Below are 21,621 nucleotides of genomic sequence, written 5' to 3' on the forward strand. Positions count from 1 at the left end.
CTTGTGCTATGGAGACACTTTAGTTATTAATTCTACGTTGTGGAGTTCTTAATTATGAATGCAATCTGTGTGGTTACGCTTTGTATGCTTACTAATATTGGACAAATTGGGCCAAAAGGGCATGCATTGAATATTTCTGTTAAACACAGAATTGTTTCTATGATAATGTTCTCATAAAAAATAAATGCTCTGAGCCAGCTATGCATTTCACTATCCCATTACTAAGGGATTTTGTTTTGAGGCATGCCAGGCAGGTATTAAAAGATCATTATTCTAGCAGAGGTTGCTGATCATTACTCTTAACAAGTAGAAACACTGAATTATTTCTCACAAGGAGGAAATAAGGATTGCATTTATTTTAATGAGTATAGAGCCTTTGCAATGAGAGAGATTTTTTATCAATCTTTACTACCTGTGTTGTCAACATGCATAAACAAAATCTAATTCCCAACTGTTGGTGCAAAGCTTGAATATTTTTCAGAGTTGAAGAAGTTTTCTTCTTCATCTCTATCAGCTTTTAGGCTCTTCTTACCTCCTTGTATGAAAGTCTTCTTTAGTTTTTCGATGCCTGTGGTGTGGCTTGCTGTTTTAGTGAGACAAGAGGGATTTGAATTCTTGTGCTAGGATTTACAATTGGCCTTATTCGTGTGATATTAAACAAAATGTGTCACATCCTTGTGACACAATGACTTGCCACATTATTTTTTTTCTCTTCCCTTTTGAAATGTTTGCATAAAGAATTTAATTTAAAACATTCTTTCTAGGGAATTTAGGAATTCTTTTTTGGCTTACAATCTTAAAAACATGTATGCACATATTTCTCTCTTTTTTTATATATATTTCTTTTGTTAGAATGTACATTATTAAAGTGTATCTTAAGGTGAATCATTTGTCTAGTTTTGGATTGAGTGGCAAGAGTGTAATTGTTGCTTGTGTCCCCTCCGGAGAGGTCCACCCTCCTTTTTGTTTTTTTGCAGTAAATTTTTATTGAAAAATAATAGCGTTTATACAATCACATAGACACAGCAGCTATATATAAATCAGTAATAATATTTCCCACAAGGAACAACAAACCAGATAACTTAAGTGTATGACATCGTGATCAGAAAGCTTGCTAAGGATGCACATCAGTGACAGGCTCAAGAGTCTGCTTGAACGGCCATATACAGGCTATTAATGGGAGTGAGTGACAGAAGACTGGTTTAAGCGACTACTCGTGCTCCAGTCCAGCACAACTTGAAATGTCATTCCATGTGAGGGTAACCCTGCACATGTTCGACAGAACACATCACATAAAGCCACCTTTCCCAGTGGTAGTATTTAAGAGAAATAAGAGTTAGGAGTCAGGATGAAAATAGTAAATAAAGAATATGAGTAGAGCAAGGAAAGTTGTGGGTGGGGGGGGGGGATGAGTGAAATATCCGACAGAGGGGTCAATCCAACTGATCTCAATTCATTATATCATTATTGTTATCCTAATTTTCAAAGAAAGGCAATAGTTCAGGGGAATCTGAAAAATCAACTTTTCCATGAAGTTTAGTTCAGTAACCCATTCTGAAATGGTTAGTATTGTGGCAGATTTCCAGTGTCTGGGAATTAGGGCACATCCCACCACAAGCAGGGATCGGAACAGACTCTTCTTAATGCTTTTAATCGTAACAGGTATCATAGAAAGGAGGGCCACCTCTAGTGTCTCCGGTCATGCTTTACCCCAGTGTTTCTCAACCTTTTTTCAGTCAAAGCACCCTCTAAAATTATGCACAATTTCAAGGCACCCTTTAAATTTTTGGACAGTCTCGAGGCACCCTTTAAAATTATGGACACTCTCGAGGAACCCTATTCCAAAGTGTAAAAAACTATTCCAATAGTTTTATATATAACGCAGCAACATCCACACATGTAGGACACCCAACGTTAGAGGTGATTTAGTCTTCCAAAGCAAATACACTTTTGCACACTGGTACTGACTAGTATTCCATTGTTTCTTTTCTCCCTCAGTTTTTCTCCATCACTCTGCTAATGTAACCTCAGCACTAACGGAGAGGGGCAGGGGAGGGTAAACAAGGATGCTGTGCAGGCACCCAACATCCTCTTTATTAACTGATGTCATTGGTTGTTGGGGCACCGGCGACTAGAAATTCATGATGGTGCACAATGAAAACCTCTGGCTTTGTGCAACTAAAAGGCAGGCTTGTTCCACCCGCTGGCTTGTATACAAAATTTGATACATTTTTAGACATTTTGCCAAGACACCCCTGGAGAAACCTCAAGGCACACTGGATGAAAAAGGCTGCTCTACCCATTATAAGATGGCTAAGGTGAAAGATGGTCTTCCAGAACAGTCTTATTTTGGAGCAGGACCACCGTATATGGAGATTCATACCACCTGGCTCACTGCATCTCCAGCACTGATCTGAAATTGATTACTTGACTACTTTTTTTTATTGATCCTGATGACTATGGCCAAGTAAATTTTGAGTTGTCAGCAAAACAGGAAAGAGGGCAATCTTCAGATAAGGACACTTCCATTGGTGACAACTGCCTAAAGGAAATTTATCTCACGTTGGAGAGATTTTCCCTTACTTTTTGTTGTCTCCACAGTACCAGAAGTTAGTGGAAATCAGGCAAACAGGACACATATGGCAAATGAAAAAAAACATTCTTCTACTCCAATTTTGTCTAATTGGCCTTTACAGTCTGGTTTGAAACATGGGTATCTACTATGGCTCACAAAATTATGACTATAGGAATACACTTTAATATGCATTTTGGGTGGAATAAAGGAGAATACATGTTTCCTGTTGATTTGTTGTACATCTGTCATCTGGCATATACAGTAAGGATGGCGGTGATTTTTTTTTCCGACCTTTATAGTGGTTCTGTGAGGGTAACAGCATATGAGCTGGGTAGCTAACCATATGGGATGTAGAATCTGTTTTTTGAGGAGTTGTGTTACAACAATGCCGACGGTGTGCAGCTGTTGATGAACTATACTAGAAAAACAGTGAATTATCTTATAAATCTCTCTGTAAGCTGCAGCACCAAAGACATGTAATACATTTTGAACAAAGTATTCAAGTCACAAACCAACTGAACTGAAAATATAGTGTTTATACATTGTTGTTTATAAAGTTGCACCACAATAGAGTTATGGACTACTGGCAACAGAATTGTGAACCTGATGGTCAGTAAGGAAGATAATAAAGACGAATAAGAAAAACACTGAATTCTCTTATAGCTAAATCTTTTAGGTTTTGACAGCACTAGCAACATCAGCATTGTAGACTTGGCAGGAGTGTAATGCTGATAATGATTCAAAAGGAGACAAAAGAGAGAATTCCTTTATATAAGTGTTCAGCCGCACTTCGAAAGCACCAACACCATCAATATTTGTGCAGGACATTGACTGATGATGAGCTGAACCTGAACCTCACTGAAATCAATGGAAGCAAAATCTGTCAAATGAAAAAAATGCCATTTTTCTGGGCTAATAAACAAGGGAGTATCAGAAAATACACTCACCGGTCACATAATTAGGTATACTTTGCTAGTGCCAAGAAAACATCCCCCACACTGTTATACCACCACCACCACCGCCATCTTGAACCGTTGATACAAGGCAGGATGGATTCATGCTTTCATGTTGTTTTTGCCAAATTCTTTTTCTACCATCTGTATGTCGCAGCAACCAGTCTGCCCATTCTCCTCTGACATCAACAAGGTGTTTTTGGCCACACAACTGCCGCTCACCAGATATTATCTCTTTTTTGGACCATTCACTGTAAACCCTAGAGATGGTTTTTTGTGACAATTCCAATAGATCAGCAGTTTTTGAAATACTCAGACCAGCCCATCTGGCACCAACAACCATGCCACACTCAAAGTCACTTAAATCCCCTTTCTTCTCCATTCTGGTGCTCGGATTGGTCTTCACCACATCTACATGCCTAAATGCATTGAGCTACTGACATGTGATTGGCTTATTAGCAATGTGTTACCAAGCAATTGAACAGGTGCACCTAATAAAGTGGCCAGTGAATGTATAATTTGGATGGCAGGGGATGTATATGAGCACTGCCCTGGGGAACATGTACCATTGAAAAAAATTAAATTAAAAATCCATACACCAGGAACAGTGATTTTTTTTTAAATGCTTAAAATAAAAAAAATAATTCTAATCCTTTAAATAACATACATGGAGATTGTCCTGATCTTGTCTGTGAAGGGGAGCATCTCTGTGATGTACAGAAAGTGCTGCTGCAGCCCTGATATTAATAAAGGACAAAAAGTTTTTAAAAATGCCAGCAAATGACATGTTATTGACAGCTTCACTGTGTGGCATATTCTCCTCTGTAAAGTTCTTTCAAAGTTCTTTCTCGATGGTAATGATTTTCTCTGGTGTGTTGGTTTTTTTTTGGTTTTTTTTTGTGCTTCATAGAATCCTGTTCTTGGTTTGTGAGTTGGAGTATGGTTTTAAATACACATTTCCCCCAAAGCAGAATTTTGGCAAAAGTTTTTTTTAGTATGTCTTTAGTAGGTCAGTAATTGGGTTACTGGCTTTTCTCCATTTTAAAGTATTATTTAAATACTTCTTCTCCTATCCGCTGGGGACATCTCCCCGAACCCTGGCCCCTCACCACCTCTCCCCCCCTCCAGGGACCCCCCTGCTCCCGCCAGCCGCCGCAACCCCCTCAACCTCATACCTGTGCACCTCCTCCCCACATCATCCCCCCTCTCTCGGTTGCACTTCTGAACGCCCGCTCGGTTTGCAACAAACTAACTGCCATCCATGATCTCTTTATCTCCCGCTCCCTCAACCTCCTAGCCATCACCGAAACCTGGGTACAGGCCACCGACTCTACCTCCCCTGCGGCACTCTCTCATGGAGGTCTCATCTGGTCCCATTCACCAAGACTGGGTGGTCACAAAGGTGGTGGTGTCGGCCTGCTCCTATCACCGCTGAGCACCTTCCAGGTCCTCCCTAACCCCCCCTCCCTAACCTTCTCCTCCTTCGAGGCTCACTGCATCCGGCTCTTCTCACCCACCCCCTTAAGGATCGCAGTGATCTACAGGCCCCCCGGATCCATAGCCCGCTTCCTGGATGACTTCGCCGCCTGGCTTCCCTTCTTCCTCTCCTCTGAGCTACCGACCATCATCCTCGGGGACTTCAACATCCCCATCAACGACCACACCCCAGCTACCTCTCAACTCCTCCACCTAACCACCTCCTTCGCGCTCACACAACACACTCAATCCTCCACCCACATCAATGGGAACACCCTGGACCTCGTCTTCTCCCACCTCTGTACCCTTAACCACTTCACTAACACCCCCTTCCCTCTCTCCGACCACCACCTCCTCACGTTCTCCATCTCCCCTTCCCCTAACTCCCTCCCCCCCAGTGCGCCAAACCATCACCAGCCGCAACCTCCGCAACCTGCACCCGGCCCCCCTCCACTCGGCTGCCGACCGCTTGCACGACAGCATCCTTCCACTGTCATGTCCTGACCTAGCCACCACCGCGTACAACGACTCACTATCAGCCACCCTAGACTCTCTGGCACCCCTAACCACACGCAACATCAAACCCAGACCGCTCCAACCATGGCAGAACGACCACACTAAATGCCTCAAACGTCGCAGTCGTGCGCTGGAGAGACTATGGCGCAAAACCAGGTCCCCTCATGCATTCTCCCTCTACAAATCTGCCTTCCTCACCTACACCTCCTCCCTCCACGCCGCCAAGCAGGCCTACTTCGTTGACCTGATCAACACCCTCTCAAACTGCCCTCGCCGACTCTTCTCCACCTTCAACTCCCTGCTCTCTCCCCCCCCTCCTCCACTCAGTACCTCACTTACCGCCCACGAGATTGCCACTCATCTCCATAGCAAGATTGACGCAATTCGCAAGGACATAGTCAACTTGCAGTCTACCTCCCCATCTAGCCTCCCCCCTTCCATCACCCTCTCATCTCTCCCCTCCTCTGACCTTGCAACGGCACTGCCCCCCACCACACCCAAGGCCCTGCCTACCGTAACCCCCCCATCACTGCACTCCTTCAGCCCTACTACCACTGAGGAAGTCACCAGAGTCTTCTCAGAAGCCCGCCTCACTACCTGCCCCCTGGACCCTATCCCCTCTCAACTCCTCCGGTCACCCCCCTCTTCCCTCATCCGCTCCCTTACCCACATCTTCAATCTCTCCCTCGCTACTGGCGTCTTCCCCTCCCCCCTAAAACATGCGCACATCACCCCCATACTCAAAAAGCCCTCCCTGGACCCCACTGACCTCAACAACCTCAGACCAATTTCCCTGCTGCCACTCATGTCCAAGCTCCTTGAGCGCTTGGTCTACGATCGCCTAATCGCCCACCTAACTGACAACAACCTCCTTGACCCACTACAGTCCGGCTTCCGTCCCCTACACTCCACCGAAACTGCCCTCCTCAAAATCACCAACGATCTACTAACCGCCAAAGCCAAAGGCGACTACTCTGTCCTCCTCCTCCTAGACCTCTCTGCGGCTTTTGACACAGTCGACCACCCCCTCCTCCTTAATAAACTACTCTCCCTTGGCATCAGAGACACCGCTCTCTCTTGGTTCTCATCCTATCTATCCCAACGCTCCTTCAGCGTTTCCTACAACGGCGCCACCTCCTCTTCCCTCCCCCTCTCTGTTGGGGTCCCCCAGGGCTCTGTCCTTGGACCCCTTCTCTTCTCCATCTACACCTCCTCCCTTGGCAAACTCATACACTCCCACGGCTTCAACTACCACCTCTATGCTGATGATACTCAAATCTACCTATCCACCCCTCACCTCACCCCCACATTCTCCGCCCGCATCACTCACCTCCTAAACGACATCTCTGACTGGATGTCGCTCCATTTCCTCAAACTCAACCTCTCCAAAACCGAGCTTCTCGTCTTTCCCCCTTCCCGTGCCCCCCCCCCCATCCTTTCCATCACTACCAACAACACCACCATCAATCCCGCCCAGCAAGCCAAGGTCCTTGGAGTCATTCTGGACTCAAACCTTTCCTTCCAACCTCATGTCAAATCACTCACAAATACATGCAGGCTCCACCTTCGCAACATCGCCAAAATACGCTCCTTCCTTACCCCAGACACCACTAAACTACTCGTTCACTCCCTGATTATCTCACGCCTTGACTACTGCAACTCCCTCCTCATCGGCCTACCCCAGTGCAAACTCTCCCCGCTTCAGACCATCCTGAACTCAGCTGCCAGACTCATCCACCTCACCAGCCGCTCCACCTCTGCCACCCCCCTCTGCCTCTCCCTCCACTGGCTCCCCATTGCCCAACGCATTAAATTCAAACTGCTCACTCTGACCTATAAAGCCATTCACAACACTGCCCCTAACTACCTCACCGACCTGATTCCCAAGTACCACCCTACCCGTACCCTTCGCTCTTCACAGGACCTCCTTCTATCTTGCTCCCTGGTCTCCTCCTCCCACGCACGACTGCAAGACTTCTCCAGGTCCTCCCCCATCCTCTGGAACTCACTACCCCAATCCATCAGACTGTCACCTTCCCTCCTCACCTTCAGGCGCTGCCTGAAAACCCACCTCTTCAGGGAAGCCTACCCCACCCTGTCTTGGAAATTCGCTTTAACGAATTTCTCCTTACCGTGAATACTCGCAGTTGGATGTGCAGAAATCCCCCATAAAGCTGTGCGAATCCCGCTTACCACGACTGCAGCTAAACTACACGATTCCTGCCCATCCAAATACTTTGGTTCTGTTGAATTGTGGGAGAATTGGAGCTTCGTTACCCTAGAATGATCATACGACACTCTAAGGCTGGTTGCAATCCACATAAGGGCTGATTTTAGACCCAGCTCTCTGTTTTATTAAAAATACACACATGCCCCCCACATGAATAAAGTCAATCCCCTCCCACCGAACAATGCAATGGGGAGTACCTATACAGAGGATGTACATTCCAATTGGAGCATAGCCTTTGCTATTATCTATCACTGGTCCTCCCCCATGAGTCTTCTGAGGTCAGCAGACTTCCTCCCCTTCCCCCCTATGAGCCATCTGAGGTCATATTTCCTGTCCTACTAGCTTCTATTGGTATGCAAAATTCTCTGCACAAGCACTCCCTAAAAATATCAGTCTGTACCTGGATGGGCCCGATACGATCTTTATTAAAACACATCCATCCGAGATACAGTTCAGATTAGTAATGGGTTGTAAGATATGCATAAGCCTACACGTGGAGTTCACACCGCTTGCGCATTGCGTTATGAAGCCCACGTGGTACCATGCTGCTGATATGTGGATACAGGCCCACGGTCTACTGACAGCAGCATTCGCATGGAATGCCGTGGTGGTATACACGCCGGTCTATAAGCGCAGATCTGCCATCTCATCCATTACCAAGCTGAGTACTGTAATACATACATTGTACATGCGCATGGCCCAATTGCAGCCTTCAGAGCTTTAATTAAGCCACACGAGAGACATATGAATAACACGAATATATGACACATTTAAAGTTCGACCAATAATACAAAATTTCCATGACATTCCCTCCTGTTTTATCATATTCTCCTCGTGTCCCTTCTTGATCTTCTTCAGCTTGATGGGTGTAGTCTCAAACTTCAAAGAGTTCCTGTAGTTGTCCCTGAGAATAAAGCTCCACGGGGTACCTGAAACAACAAGACCCGACGCAGACTCGACGCAAACAGGCTTGATTGAAGCGATGATCCTCAAGAGCGTTGGAACCTTCACTACAGGAAGGCTCTTGCAAAAACCACAAACAGACTTGTGGTATGAATAAAGCTTGTGATCCCACGGTGGTCTGGGGAGATCCAGCAATAGATTCTCAAATTGCCCCTGCAGACGGGGCCACACAAGGCTGGTCTCGACCCAGACAGTTTTCCAAATCGCAGACACAAACAATGATGAGGCTTGAAGCTTGCTTGAAAGTCTTGGAGAATGTGGTCTTCAGAGAGATAAATTAGAGGGAAGCCAGGACGTAATCTGTAGAGAAGGTGGTTGGTTGGTGAGGTCTTCCCCCGATCAGTGGTTGGAGTGGGATCCCCGGAGCGGGCATGGAGATGTGGTCGTCTGCCCGAGCTTGGCTTACACGGTCGATGAGGCAACAGGAACATCTCACCGCGGCATATAAAAGGCAGATGAAAAAGAGAAGCATCAGGATATACACTCCCACTTCCTTCAACCAAGATCCGATGGAGAACAGGAAATCTCCCAATCCTCCCAAACCCTTGAACGGATTCCAACCCTCACTAGCTATAGCTCTAGCTTTTCCCTGTAGTTCACTAACTTTGTCCATATGGGCCTGGACCTTGTCATCGGTGTCTTCTATCCAAGTACAACAATCCTCTCCGATGAACTCACAGAACCCCCCTTTGGCGGCTAAAAGATAATCAAGGGCCATCTTCTCCTGAAGCACTAAAATTCCCATCTGCCGTTGTTCTTGGGCAATTTCTCTGACAGCCTCTACGGTCTCGTTAAACATACTATCCACGATGACAGAAAAATTGTTCAGGCGCTTCATAAGTTCTATTCCCCATCCTGTCCATGAGGGGAACCAAGCCCATGCCTGGTCGCCCTCAGAGAACAGCTCCCTGCGAACTCTCCCTGCCATCCTTACCTTCTTGTGGACCATCAACTCTTCATGTTCCATCACTACATAGGATGCGGGGACTAGCTTTATGAGGGCACACGAACCTTTCGCGTTCTGGGGAAATGTTCTATAGGCTGCCGAACCACACAGAAAATAGTATGGACCTGTCAGAGCAGAACAGGAGGAGTTCCTCGTTCGGCCTCTGGCACTGAGCAACAGTTGCACAGACTGGGGGATTGCTCCCTCAGTCTGCACATCACATCCGTCCTTCCAACACACGTGGTCTGGTCGGTCAGTGTGGTTACTCAGAAGGGAAGTCTGGTTAGTCAGATTGACAGTTATACCTCCCTCACAGATGGTAGTCCCAACAAACTTGTTACCTGTGCCAAAGCTGATGTTAAAGCACACCTGAGGGCTGCCTAGCTGCCCAGTTACCCATAATGGACTGGTGAGGGCCCTACAGGAGCTAGAGCTAATATTGGTGCTGAAACTGATGTTACCTGCTAAAAATGTGTCATTAAGTTCTACCGACAAATGTCTACGTGGGGGCTGACCAGGGGTCCCTTGCTTTTTCATGCCGACGCGGATGTCATATAGGGCATGAACAGCGGCCATTGCGGACATGTGATGACTGGGTGGGGGCTTAGAGCATACCCAACAGTTGGTTTTGTTGGCGGTTCTGGCTAAACGCAGGTGCATTTTAAATAAAAGGTTGGGGTATCTGCCGTCTTTTCCTCCGTTCACACACATGTAAGACATACAAACAAAAAGAAAAAGGAAAATGACACCCCTCATTCTCTGGTGTAGCTGAAAAGCTTCTTGCAGTGGCTTGCGTGCACCCAGTTGTCTCGTCCCTCGATTTTGAGTGAGGTAGGTGTCGTCAGCTGGACTTGGTATGGTCCGGTGAACCGTGGCTCGAGTCCGGTTCTTTGATGTTTCTTTAGGACGACCCAATCACCTGGCTCAATAGAAAGAACACCTGTTATTGCATTTGGATCGGGGAGCGATTCGCGAACCCGATGGTGTATCTTCTGCAGCTCCCGTTGCAGAGATTGCACATAACCTGTAAGCTGTGAATGCAAAGACGACAACTATTGAGGAAAGTACAACCCTGTTTTGGGAGGTCCCCCAAACAACACCTCGTAGGGTGATAGCCCATGTGGTTGCCGAGGGGCATTCCGGATGGAATAGGGGGCAATGGGGAGACACTCAGGCCAAGGTTTTTGGGTATCGGAAGACGTTCAACCTTACCGCTACTCTCGGGGTGATATGGGGTGTGTCGCCGCTGACTCCAGTTCCACCAAAGAAATGCAGTCGTGTCCTTTGGAAGAGAGATTAGTAGTGGACAAAGAAGACATGTTAGCAGAAGAGGTGTTAGTATTGTTAGTCGTGTTGCAAAATTCAGCACTCTCATTGCTGTCCTCCCCCCCCTTCTCATCTTCCGACACAGGAAGAAGAGAAGCTGGGTTAAGAATAGTGCATCGTTTGATAGTGAGGTTAGTAGGGGTTAGGAGGGTTTTCCCCTGAGAGGGGTACCTTGCCTTGGATGTCCTGTTTTCGCAGGACCGTTCTTGCTGCACCGGTGTCAGTGAGGCAAGGGAGGGGATATTTTAATTCCTCGAGAAAAAGATGGATCTGGGCCGACACCGATTTGCCAACTTCCTATGAGGATTCATAGGAGTTACTTACCATGGTGGTCATAGGGGCGGAGGACTCATCAGGAATGAACTGCCACCGACCTTTAGGTAATTGGGGACAGCTCCTCCTCATGTGCCCCGTTTGGTGGCACTGGAAGCACCTGGGTGGGGGCCTATCCTTCCTGTGACCCAGATCCCTTGGTTTTTCGTGTGGGGTCTGGGACATAAGAACTTTGGCCTTGTCTTGTTTTCTTCTATCCATTTCCCTCTCTATTGCCGCAAGAGTGGAAAGGATAGCAGGGATAGACATCTCATTATATTCGGGTCGGGCCAGAACCAGCCTTTCCCGAATTTTAATATTGATGCCTTCCAAAAATTTGGCCCGCAACAGAATGTGCGTCGCGGTCACCTTTACCCCTTCAGTTGGAGCATCAGGTCCAACTTCCAGATCCGCATCCAGTGCCGTCTGCTTGAGACGGCGCCAGAAGCAGGCGCTTTCCTCATTAGGACCCTGGGTGAGCTTCATCATGTCCATAGTAGAGGTAGCACCATACATTTCTGGAAGCTTTGCCTTTAGCTGTGTACAGAACTCTTTGCCCCCTGAAGTCATCTCCTCATGCGTGGTTATAGAGCACCCTGCAATCACTGTACTGGCCACTTCCATGCCCACCTTTGCCCGTAGGATCTGTGCACAATCTGACCCGCTCATACCATAGCTGAACTGGTTTTGTCCAAACATTCGAGCAAATCCTCTCGGATTGACTCGATAGTCCGGGAGCTCAGCCAGAATAGTGCGGATCTCTGCCGGGGTGAAGGGGACATGCTAAACTACCCGTTCCCCTAAAGTCCGTTCCCCCTGTGCATTGGGAGGACCTTCAAATTGCTGCACCCTGACTGGATAGGCCTCGGTTCGGGAAGAGTGCAAGGGCTGACCCAGCATCATCGGTGGGCTTAGATTAACCACCTCGCTTACTGCACCTTCAGGTTTGAGGTCCCTCAGATCAGGGTATAGCTGGGGGGCAGGGGTCTGATCAGTGGTTCGTAGCGCTTTGATGCAATCCGCCCTGTTTTTTAACCGGGTGTCTATTCCCCTTGATTCACAGATAGTCTGCAAATCGGTTGTTGAGTAGGCTTCATAGTTGGAAACAGAAGGAGCTGGGGTGAAGCAGGGAGAAGGGAGAGGTAGAGGCAGAGGCTGAGGCATAGAGACAGAAGACACAGAAGGTATGTCAAGAGTGACGCCACTATAAGAAGAGACAGGTGCAGTTATACTTATCTCAGCCACTGTTGGTTGTTGGGGAACCCCAGCAGACCCTGATCCTGCCTGCCTTAGTAGAGTCAGCCCTGAAAGAGCTTCCTCCACCTCTGACACCGGATCTTCCTGTTTTATTCCCTCTGGAGGCCAGGTATACATCACCTGGTTCTTCCGGACAGACACCAGTTTATGTATGCCCTGCTTCCCTAATCGGATTGACCTGTGAAGCCATAGCTGTGCGATCTCTAGTTCTGACGCCTGCATCCGTGGTTCAAATTCAGAGATGAATTTTTCCCACCTCCATGCGTCAAATGTACCTTCCCGGGGAATTTCCCATCTGGTACCCTTCGACCATTTATTCCACCTTTTGAGGGGTTCTGTAGACTTCCCCCCCAAACTCACCTTCATCAGTTGTGCAGCTGTCCTTACCCCGAAGAGGGCTGCTTCCCCCTCTCTCTTCATGGACTGACTACTGCCCATCGTGACTAGTCACTGGTATATATCCCGCGTCCGGGTACCTGTTTACCCCCTGGAGCACTCGGTGGGATCCTACCGAGAGGCCTGATTCCACCACTTTCCCAGCACAGCGTAATTTATGTGATACTTATCGATCACCCGAAGCGCATCAAGTGGCGGTCAGACTGAGAGCACACCTCCCACTCCCACAGCGCAATTTGTGTGATCCTGACCACCCGAAGTGTTTGTGGTGACCAGGCTAAGTGTTATACTTCCCTGGACCGCCCACTCACACAGCGTAATTTATGTGGTTCTCATCACCCACTGTGTTTGGCAGGCCACACCGCACAATGATGAAAGTGGCTTTTCTCTCCCTGCACACAGTAGCTAACACAAGTCAAAACAAAAAGAGGGGTTCTTGGATGTTACTTAGGGGTCACTGGTTGGGCAGAAACCTGCTAACTGACCTTTAGGAAATTTGTGTAAAGAAAAAAAACTTTCCTAATACACACAGAAAAACCCTTTTTCAACCTGAAAAACTGTTAAAAAGGACAAAGTGGATCCTTATGAAAAACACGGGACGTTTCACAGTAAAACAATTACACAGAGGTAAACCGAAAAACTGCGCCAAAAGTAACCTTGTTGCTGACGCAAAAATCACTCCTATCAGCACCGCTAAACGATCCACGTTATACACGCAATCTTTACTGCAACCACCTAGAACCGTTTACACAAAAAGTCTGCTGGACGTGAAACACGCGACACAGCAGCTTAAAACAAACCCGCTTTACAATAAGGAACTACTTTTAACAGGAAAAACACAAGAAAAACATAATCACTATACAAGAAATCTATGTGCAAAAACCCAGACTACACCGCGCTCATTAAATGTGGAACACGTGAAGGGAAAACTCGCTTAATACACTTTAAATTGGCTGGCAATACGCAAATTTAAAGCTAAAAGCAAACAAATGAAACTGTAAAAAATTTGGATTAAAAACACAATATGGGTCAAATGCTTATAGGAAACTTCATGCACATTGCATAGAGATTACTGCACATATGGTAGCCAACAAAATGGCCACCAAACAAAAGGAGTCCATGTGGTTTAGTCAAGAAAATGACCCCCCACAGGGAAGCACATGGTAGATACTAGAATGACCCCCCACAGGGAAGCACATGGTAACACTAGAATGACCCCCCACAGGGAAACACACGGCAGACTCTAGCCTCAAAATTGCCTCTTACATAAAACAGACTTTTAGACAGAACATACACTGGACAATTACACAACAATATGAAGTACACATACAACACAATTTGGGCACAATCACAGAACGGACATAAAACACCAACATATCACACTAACATGCACATGTAACAGAAAGGACCCCCTGCTGCATGCTTGCTGGGAGCAGTAGTACCACAAAACATTGTACAGACCACATAACACAGATCTTACAACAGTTAACAATTAACCTAAGCCTTTCAGCACTGTAATAATTACCTCACGTGGAGGGGGGTAGAGCAATCACCACAGTACCTACAGCCCACAAATACTTACCTAACACTATGCAACAACTTTTACCCACTAAAACATATACCCGTTTAATTTTTGGTTGGAAGATTTTTAAACTTGACCAAATCCAGCCAACCGAACCCACCCCCCTGCTGCTCTCAGCAGAGACAAACCCTCGTCTTTCACCCACAAATCAAGAGTTTAGGACAAAAAATGAGGTCCTTGCCAAGCGGTATTTCTTGTTAGCTAACAGAGAGCGAAATCAGCCACACGAACACGCAAAAAGCGATCCTCTTAATGGCAGAGAGACCTGAAATGTGCCGGCATACTTTTTGCTAGTTCATGATAGTTCATTCCCCCCCTCGTTCTTGGTTAGCTACGCAAGAATACGCGTTAGTATCCACCAGGCTCGCCAAACTGTCTTGGAAATTCGCTTTAACGAATTTCTCCTTACCGTGAGTACTCGCAGTTGGATGTGCAGAAATCCCCCATAAAGCTGTGCGAATCCCGCTTACCACGACTGCAGCTAAACTACATGATTCCTGCCCATCCAAATACTTTGGTTCTGTTGAATTGTGGGAGAATTGGAGCTCCGTTACCCTAGAATGATCACACGACACTCTAAGGCTGGTTGCAATCCACATAAGGGCTGATTTTAGACCCAGCTCTCTGTTTTATTAAAAATACACACATGCCCCCCACATGAATAAAGTCAATCCCCTCCCACCGAACAATGCAATGGGGAGTACCTATACAGAGGATGTACATTCCAATTGGAGCATAGCCTTTGCTATTATCTATCACTGGTCCTCCCCCATGAGTCTTCTGAGGTCAGCAGACTTCCTCCCCTTCCCCCCTATGAGCCATCTGAGGTCATATTTCCTGTCCTACTAGCTTCTATTGGTATGCAAAATTCTCTGCACAAGCACTCCCTAAAAATATCAGTCTGTACCTGGATGGGCCCGATACGATCTTTATTAAAACACATCCATCCGAGATACAGTTCAGATTAGTAATGGGTTGTAAGATATGCATAAGCCTACACGTGGAGTTCACACCGCTTGCGCATTGCGTTATGAAGCCCACGTGGTACCATGCTGCTGATATGTGGATACAGGCCCACGGTCTACTGACAGCAGCATTCGCATGGAATGCCGTGGTGGTATACACGCCGGTCTATAAGCGCAGATCTGCCATCTCATCCATTACCAAGCTGAGTACTGTAATACATACATTGTACATGCGCATGGCCCAATTGCAGCCTTCAGAGCTTTAATTAAGCCACACGAGAGACATATGAATAACACGAATATATGACACATTTAAAGTTCGACCAATAATACAAAATTTCCATGACAACCCTCACCTAACAGCCGCTGCCCTTCCCTCCTCCTACCACTCCATCCCCCACAGCCATTTCCTCCTGTACCTCTACCCCCTCCCTCCTAGATTGTAAGCTCGAAAGAGTAGGGCCCTCTTACCCCTTGTGTGCTGTTTGATGTTACTGTACTGTTTCATGTATTGTCCCCCCTCTATTGTACAGCGCTGAGCAAACCCTTTGGCGCTATATAAACTCGATAAATAAATAAATAAATAATTATTTGCAGCATTAAGCAAGCTTTATTGATCAGAATATCTACTGCCGCTAGGTACTAGTAACAGTTGTTGTTCCTCTACTTCATTAGAGTGGGAAATGTTTACTCAGCTCTTGTTGTAACTTTAGGACAAAAAGTAGAGGGAAATAAATACAAAGCCTAATTGAAACTAGAACGCATTTCGCAACAACATAAACTTAATCCTTCCCTAGATTATTGCGCTTTCCTTGACAAAACTAGAACAGAATTAAACTTATGTCTATCTGACGCCGATGAAAAACAGTTGTGATGAATGAAACAAAGATTCTACGCACAAAGTAATAAACCCAATACAATGTTAACTAAAAGCCTGTGATGTTTTGAACACAAACTGCATCCCATCTCTCTTCATACTTCCCACAATAGACGCCCCAGTAATCCAGTTGATGTACTTATTGCATTTCAACTGCACATATATCACTCTCATGTCATCTCTTCCTTTTTTTTTTTTGGTGGATGAAGTGAAACCGTTCTTCCAACTCTTTTCATTGCCCTCACTGCTCAATATAAAAACTAGCTTAATTCAGAAATCACAAAACAGGAGGTTACTGAATCTATTAAGTCTCTTAAGACAAATAGGAGGCAGGCACTGAGGGTTACGCTTCCCTCTTTTACAAATAAAAATCTTCGCCAATGTAATGTCTTCCCTCTGGAAACATTAAAAGCGTCTCTTGTGATGTAATCCAAACTGAATCTGGATCCACATACTTGGTCTAACTGTTGACCTATATCATTTCTTAACATGGACGTCAAACTTGTGGCTACATAATTAGCGAACAACATGTTTCTGGGTAAGCTCATACACAATGATCAAGTGGGTTTTGTACTTACGTGACAATATATGCTTCAACTAATACATCTAGGTAAATCCTGACATCTCAAAAACATGTTGTTATCCCTTGATATTTGTAAAGTGTTTGATTCACGATCTTAGACATATGTTTTTTGTGCTCCATAAGTGAGGCTTCAGAGAGAAATTTCTTGAGTGGATACACATTCCATATGCTAGCCGGTCATCTCAGGTTTTTCTTTTAAGTTCTTTCCTGTCCTTCAGGGAGTAAAACAGGGCTGTCCGTGTTCTCCTATCTACTTTATTTTAGCTATGGAACCTCTTGCAGCCACCATCTGTGCGAATCTATCCATCCAGGGTCTTGAATTTGCAGCTAAACATCTCAAAATAATGCTGTTCATGGATGACATTCTTTGAAATATTTCCTCTTCACACATTTCTCTACTGAATCTCTTGATCACCTTAATGGACTATGCAAACATTTCAGGGCTGATGGTTACTGAAGGTAAATCCAAGGCCTTGAACATAACCTTAAACTCTCGATCCTGTTCCCAGATAAAGGAGAATTATCACTGCTCTTGGCCTCTAGGGATCCAAGTTTCTTCCTCTCTCGACTCCATGTTTGCTGCTAACTACCCCTCCCCTTTTTCGGAAGCTCGCAACAGTTTCTGTCCTTTTGTAGCTCTTATCTGCTGTCATGGTTCAACACGACGTGCTCTTTTTTTTAGAGTTGTCTATCCATGTTTCATCTCTTACTATTATCATTTAGGAAAATACTTGGTGGCCTTAGTGTCCCCAGCATAGGTAAATACTATCTAGCAGCCCAAATAGCACCTCTAGCAACGCACTCCATGCCACTTCAGAACCTTCGGTATGGACCTATATAAACATTATGCATTGTTCTCCTATTCTAATCTATAATTGGATCTGGATTTCTGCAAACCAGTGACCTCCCATTGACAATCCCACTTTACAGCACTCACTCAAATTAAGGGATTTTGTTAAGTATTCAGGCTGGTTTATCTCCCCGCATCTCCCATGGGTATTCTTTATAACCCAGTGTTCCTTCCAGATTTTGATAATCCTCTGGCCTTTTCCTGGTGGTCAACTAAGGGCATAACATATGTGCATCAGCTCTTAAAACTAGATGGCTTTTTCAAGTAAACGAATACCTCCCTCAATCTGAATCTTTCTGATTATTCCAGATCTCCCACTTTGCACTCTTCTTAAACATATCACAAACTGCCTTGTACTTCTGACCCCTTTGGAGAGTAGATGGTAAAATAACCCGCATTCGGCAAGTCTAATATCTCTTTTGTATACAGCCCTACAATTTCATGCTGTAACATATTCTTAATTGGGAATGTGACTTGGAAGAATCGCTGCAAATATCAGAATAGAGTAAAATCTGGTTAGCAGCAGCTAAATGCTCAAGCAATATTGTAGCTCAGGAAAATGCCCATAATGTACTGTTCTGATGGAATATGACCGCTGAATGGACATTGAAGTTTATGCCTTCTGTCTCCCTTCTGTGTTTCCGAGGATGTGGTGCCTTACTTCATGTTTGGTGACAGTGCCCTAAAGTTCAAGGATTATGGATATACAACCTGATCTGCACCATTCTTAATAAAACATTTGCGTGCAACCCATGGGAAGCTTTGTTCCACAAGCTCAGTTTTGACCTCACTAGTTCTGAATGGAAATTGGTCCTTTTTTAAACACTTCACCTCATTACAAAAGCTTTCATGTTTACTATGGTTCACAAAAGACGTACCTCTATGCTGAACGATATGCACTTGAATTTTTTGACAATATGGTCCCCATGGTTGGACTACAATTGTAATTTAAACCTTGATCATTCACTGTTCTCTCTCTAATGAGAGAAGGAGCATGTGCATTTGTGGTACTTATCCAAGGACCTCACATTACCTCCTTTTCTACTTTTATATACTCCATCACTCTTGCTTTTCCTTGTATCTGTTCTTCCCCTTTTCTGTCAGTCTCCTCTTTTCCTGCACTTCTTACTTTCTGCTAACAAGTCTTTAACCTCGCTGTCTTGCAACCCAAATACTTCATTTGGCTTACCCCTGGTAACTCTGTTCCTGATCCCATGCATTTACGTTAAATAAATGCAGTCTGAGTCTCTTCCATGACTAGCTTACTCTGACAGTAACAACATCTTCTCTTTCCTATCAGTCTTTCCCTACCTTTGTGAACAGCTCTGTTTAAAGTGATTGTAAACCCTTACAGAGTCCCAGTGAAATGACTGGTTTCAGGTGACACAGAGATTAAACAAATCCTCCTACAGAAGTTGTACCTGTTTTTCTGTAGTACTCTATCCTCTAAATCTATTCAAAGTTCAGAATTTACAGAGCTTGTCTGAGATTTAAGAAAGCAGGGGCAGGGATCTGAAAGCAGAGGAACAAGACATCAGAGATAATTTCCACTCAGTGCTGTGGATTGAGACAAATGCACACTATAGAGGGATGTGATTTGTTCATATTTCATTTCTGACGTTTACAACCACTTTAAGTGCTCAGTCAGCTACTCTTTTCTGAAACTGTACGTTGTTACTCTTTGTGTGTGCCTTTGCAATATTCTCGTCAGTTTGCATTTTGTATAATGCTTATATGGACACTTATTTGTTTTATCTATCACAGCTTTTTTTATAAAATCTAAGAAGACCTTTTGTAAAAGAAAAGAACATGGAGGGGAAATCTTCCAAATGAGACACAGGCAGAAAAAAATGATGGGTTTTAAACATTCCCTGATCTATCCATAAGTTGCCATCTGTATAAACTGGAAAAAACATGTTCTGCTGCAGTACTTCCCTTCTCCCCTGTGCTGTCCCTAAAGACTCGCTATTCTGTTGTCTGTATTGGTTCTTTTCTAGATTGAAAAACCCTCTTCCTACTGTGACTAGGGTTGTATTAAAATGGCACCCTGCACTCCCAGTTCAATGATGCAGAGAATGACAACGACAATATTATGTTAGATTTGCTCTCTGTATCACTATGAACCACCCAGCACTGGAGAAGTCAAAAAGCGAATGAGTTGCATATAGGACAATATGGACAAATCTATTAGCAGATTTCTGAATGTTCTAATATTTTGGCCATCAATCTGTTGTTTTGTTGGCTTATTGTTTTACTGTGTTAAATACTCTATGGCAGTCTGCCAACTGTACATTTAGCATATGCTTGCTTAACTGTATGTATTTAGTGATACTATGGCAGATTTGTTTTGGATATTCACAGAATAAAATCTCAGCTGGTATCCGCTTTTCTTTAAAATAAAAATCTTCCTACATTGCTGTTTTAAAATACAACAGTTCTGCAGACAATTGACAAATCCTTTAGAGAAGAATATCAAGCAGTCTGTGTATCTGTCACTGAAAATTTTCTGGCTAGATATAGCATTTCATGTATTTGAATCTGCTAACAATTATGTGTATACCCATACAGCTAATCCTCTGTTAGAGGCCTTTGGCAATGCAAAAACTGTGCGGAATAACAACAGCAGCCGTTTTGGAAAATTTGTAGAAATACACTTCAATGAAAAGGTAATTTTTAAAATATGTTTCCAGTACATTGCTGTTTATAACCTTTGTGTTTTTGTAATACATACAGTATATTTACAGTTTTATACTTAAATAGATCTATAATTTTCTAGCACATTTAGAAATATTTAAATAAATGTTTGCCCTGATTCATTATGTTTATGTACCAATATGATATATCAAAGGGTGCACTTCCCTTTTTATTGAGTGTCATGCACTTTTGTACAATGGACAATTTCTTGGGTTTGAGAATCATTTACATTGACATGGATAAAAAGTACCCTCCCAAAAGGGGCGATAAACAAAACACCCTAGATTTTTCAGGTGAATAATATCTCAGAAAATTAACCATCAATACTCCATAATTGCATAAAAACCAAAGTTAATTGTTCCGGACTCAACCAGTGACTCAACCACAGTTTTCTCATTCTTTTCTGGAAACTCCAGCACTTACAATTCTACTAATGCTCTTTATGACGGGGTTCGGTAGCTGTGTTACCATAATTAACTCCATCTGTACTGTGCAGGCAGCATTTCACTACCAGTTGTTAAATAGATTTGAACATGGTCTGTCCTAAAAAAGGGTTAAAGGTTTAAAAGCTGGGCTTCTTGCATTGTAAGTTAAGGAGAGGAAAATCAACTTGTCATTAGGACAGAGCCACTCTGACATTGTTAAGAAATCCTTGCTGTCATTCAAGAGGCCTCCTGTGAAACTTCTTAAAGTAGTTCTAAAGGTTCAAGGTTTTTTACCTGTATGCATTCTATGCATGAAGGTAAAAAGCCTTCTGTGTTTAGCAGCTCCCCCAAACCTGCCATTGGCTCCCGCTACTGTCAGTCACAACCAATAAGCCAATCAGGAGAGGGAGGGGGCAGGGCTGAGCCACAGCTGTATGTGAATGGACACGCAGAGCCACGGCTTGGAAGCGCGCCTGCTTGGGTACCCCCATAGCAAGCTGCTTGCTGTGGGGGCACCTGACAGGAGGGAGGGGTCGGGAATGCTGGCAGGGGACCTGAGAAGAGTAGGATTCGGGCTGCTCTGTGCAAAACCACTGCACAGAGCAGGTAAGCATGACGTTTGTTTTTTTTAAAAAAGACTTTAGTATCGCTTTAAGCTGGCCATGGATGACCCAGTTTTCCTCTATTATGAATTA

At 44.7% G+C, this 21,621-nt stretch overlaps 1 protein-coding gene across 5 annotated transcripts in view; it reads left to right on the forward strand.

The window, feature by feature from the left end:
• Positions 1-21,621, forward strand: part of MYO6 (myosin VI) — a 374,955-nt gene that overhangs the window by 143,245 nt on the left and 210,089 nt on the right. For all 5 annotated transcript variants that reach the window (XM_089681402.1, XM_089681403.1, XM_089681405.1 and 2 more), the window contains exon 8: positions 20,376-20,473. In XM_089681402.1, coding sequence (XP_089537528.1) covers positions 20,376-20,473 — 98 coding nt within the window. The remainder of the gene's footprint in view (positions 1-20,375; positions 20,474-21,621) is intronic.

The sequence above is a fragment of the Staurois parvus genome, unplaced genomic scaffold, assembly GCF_062004578.1.
Source record: "Staurois parvus isolate SC_StPar_1 unplaced genomic scaffold, SC_StPar_1.0 ptg000264l, whole genome shotgun sequence".
NCBI lineage: Eukaryota > Metazoa > Chordata > Amphibia > Anura > Ranidae > Staurois > Staurois parvus.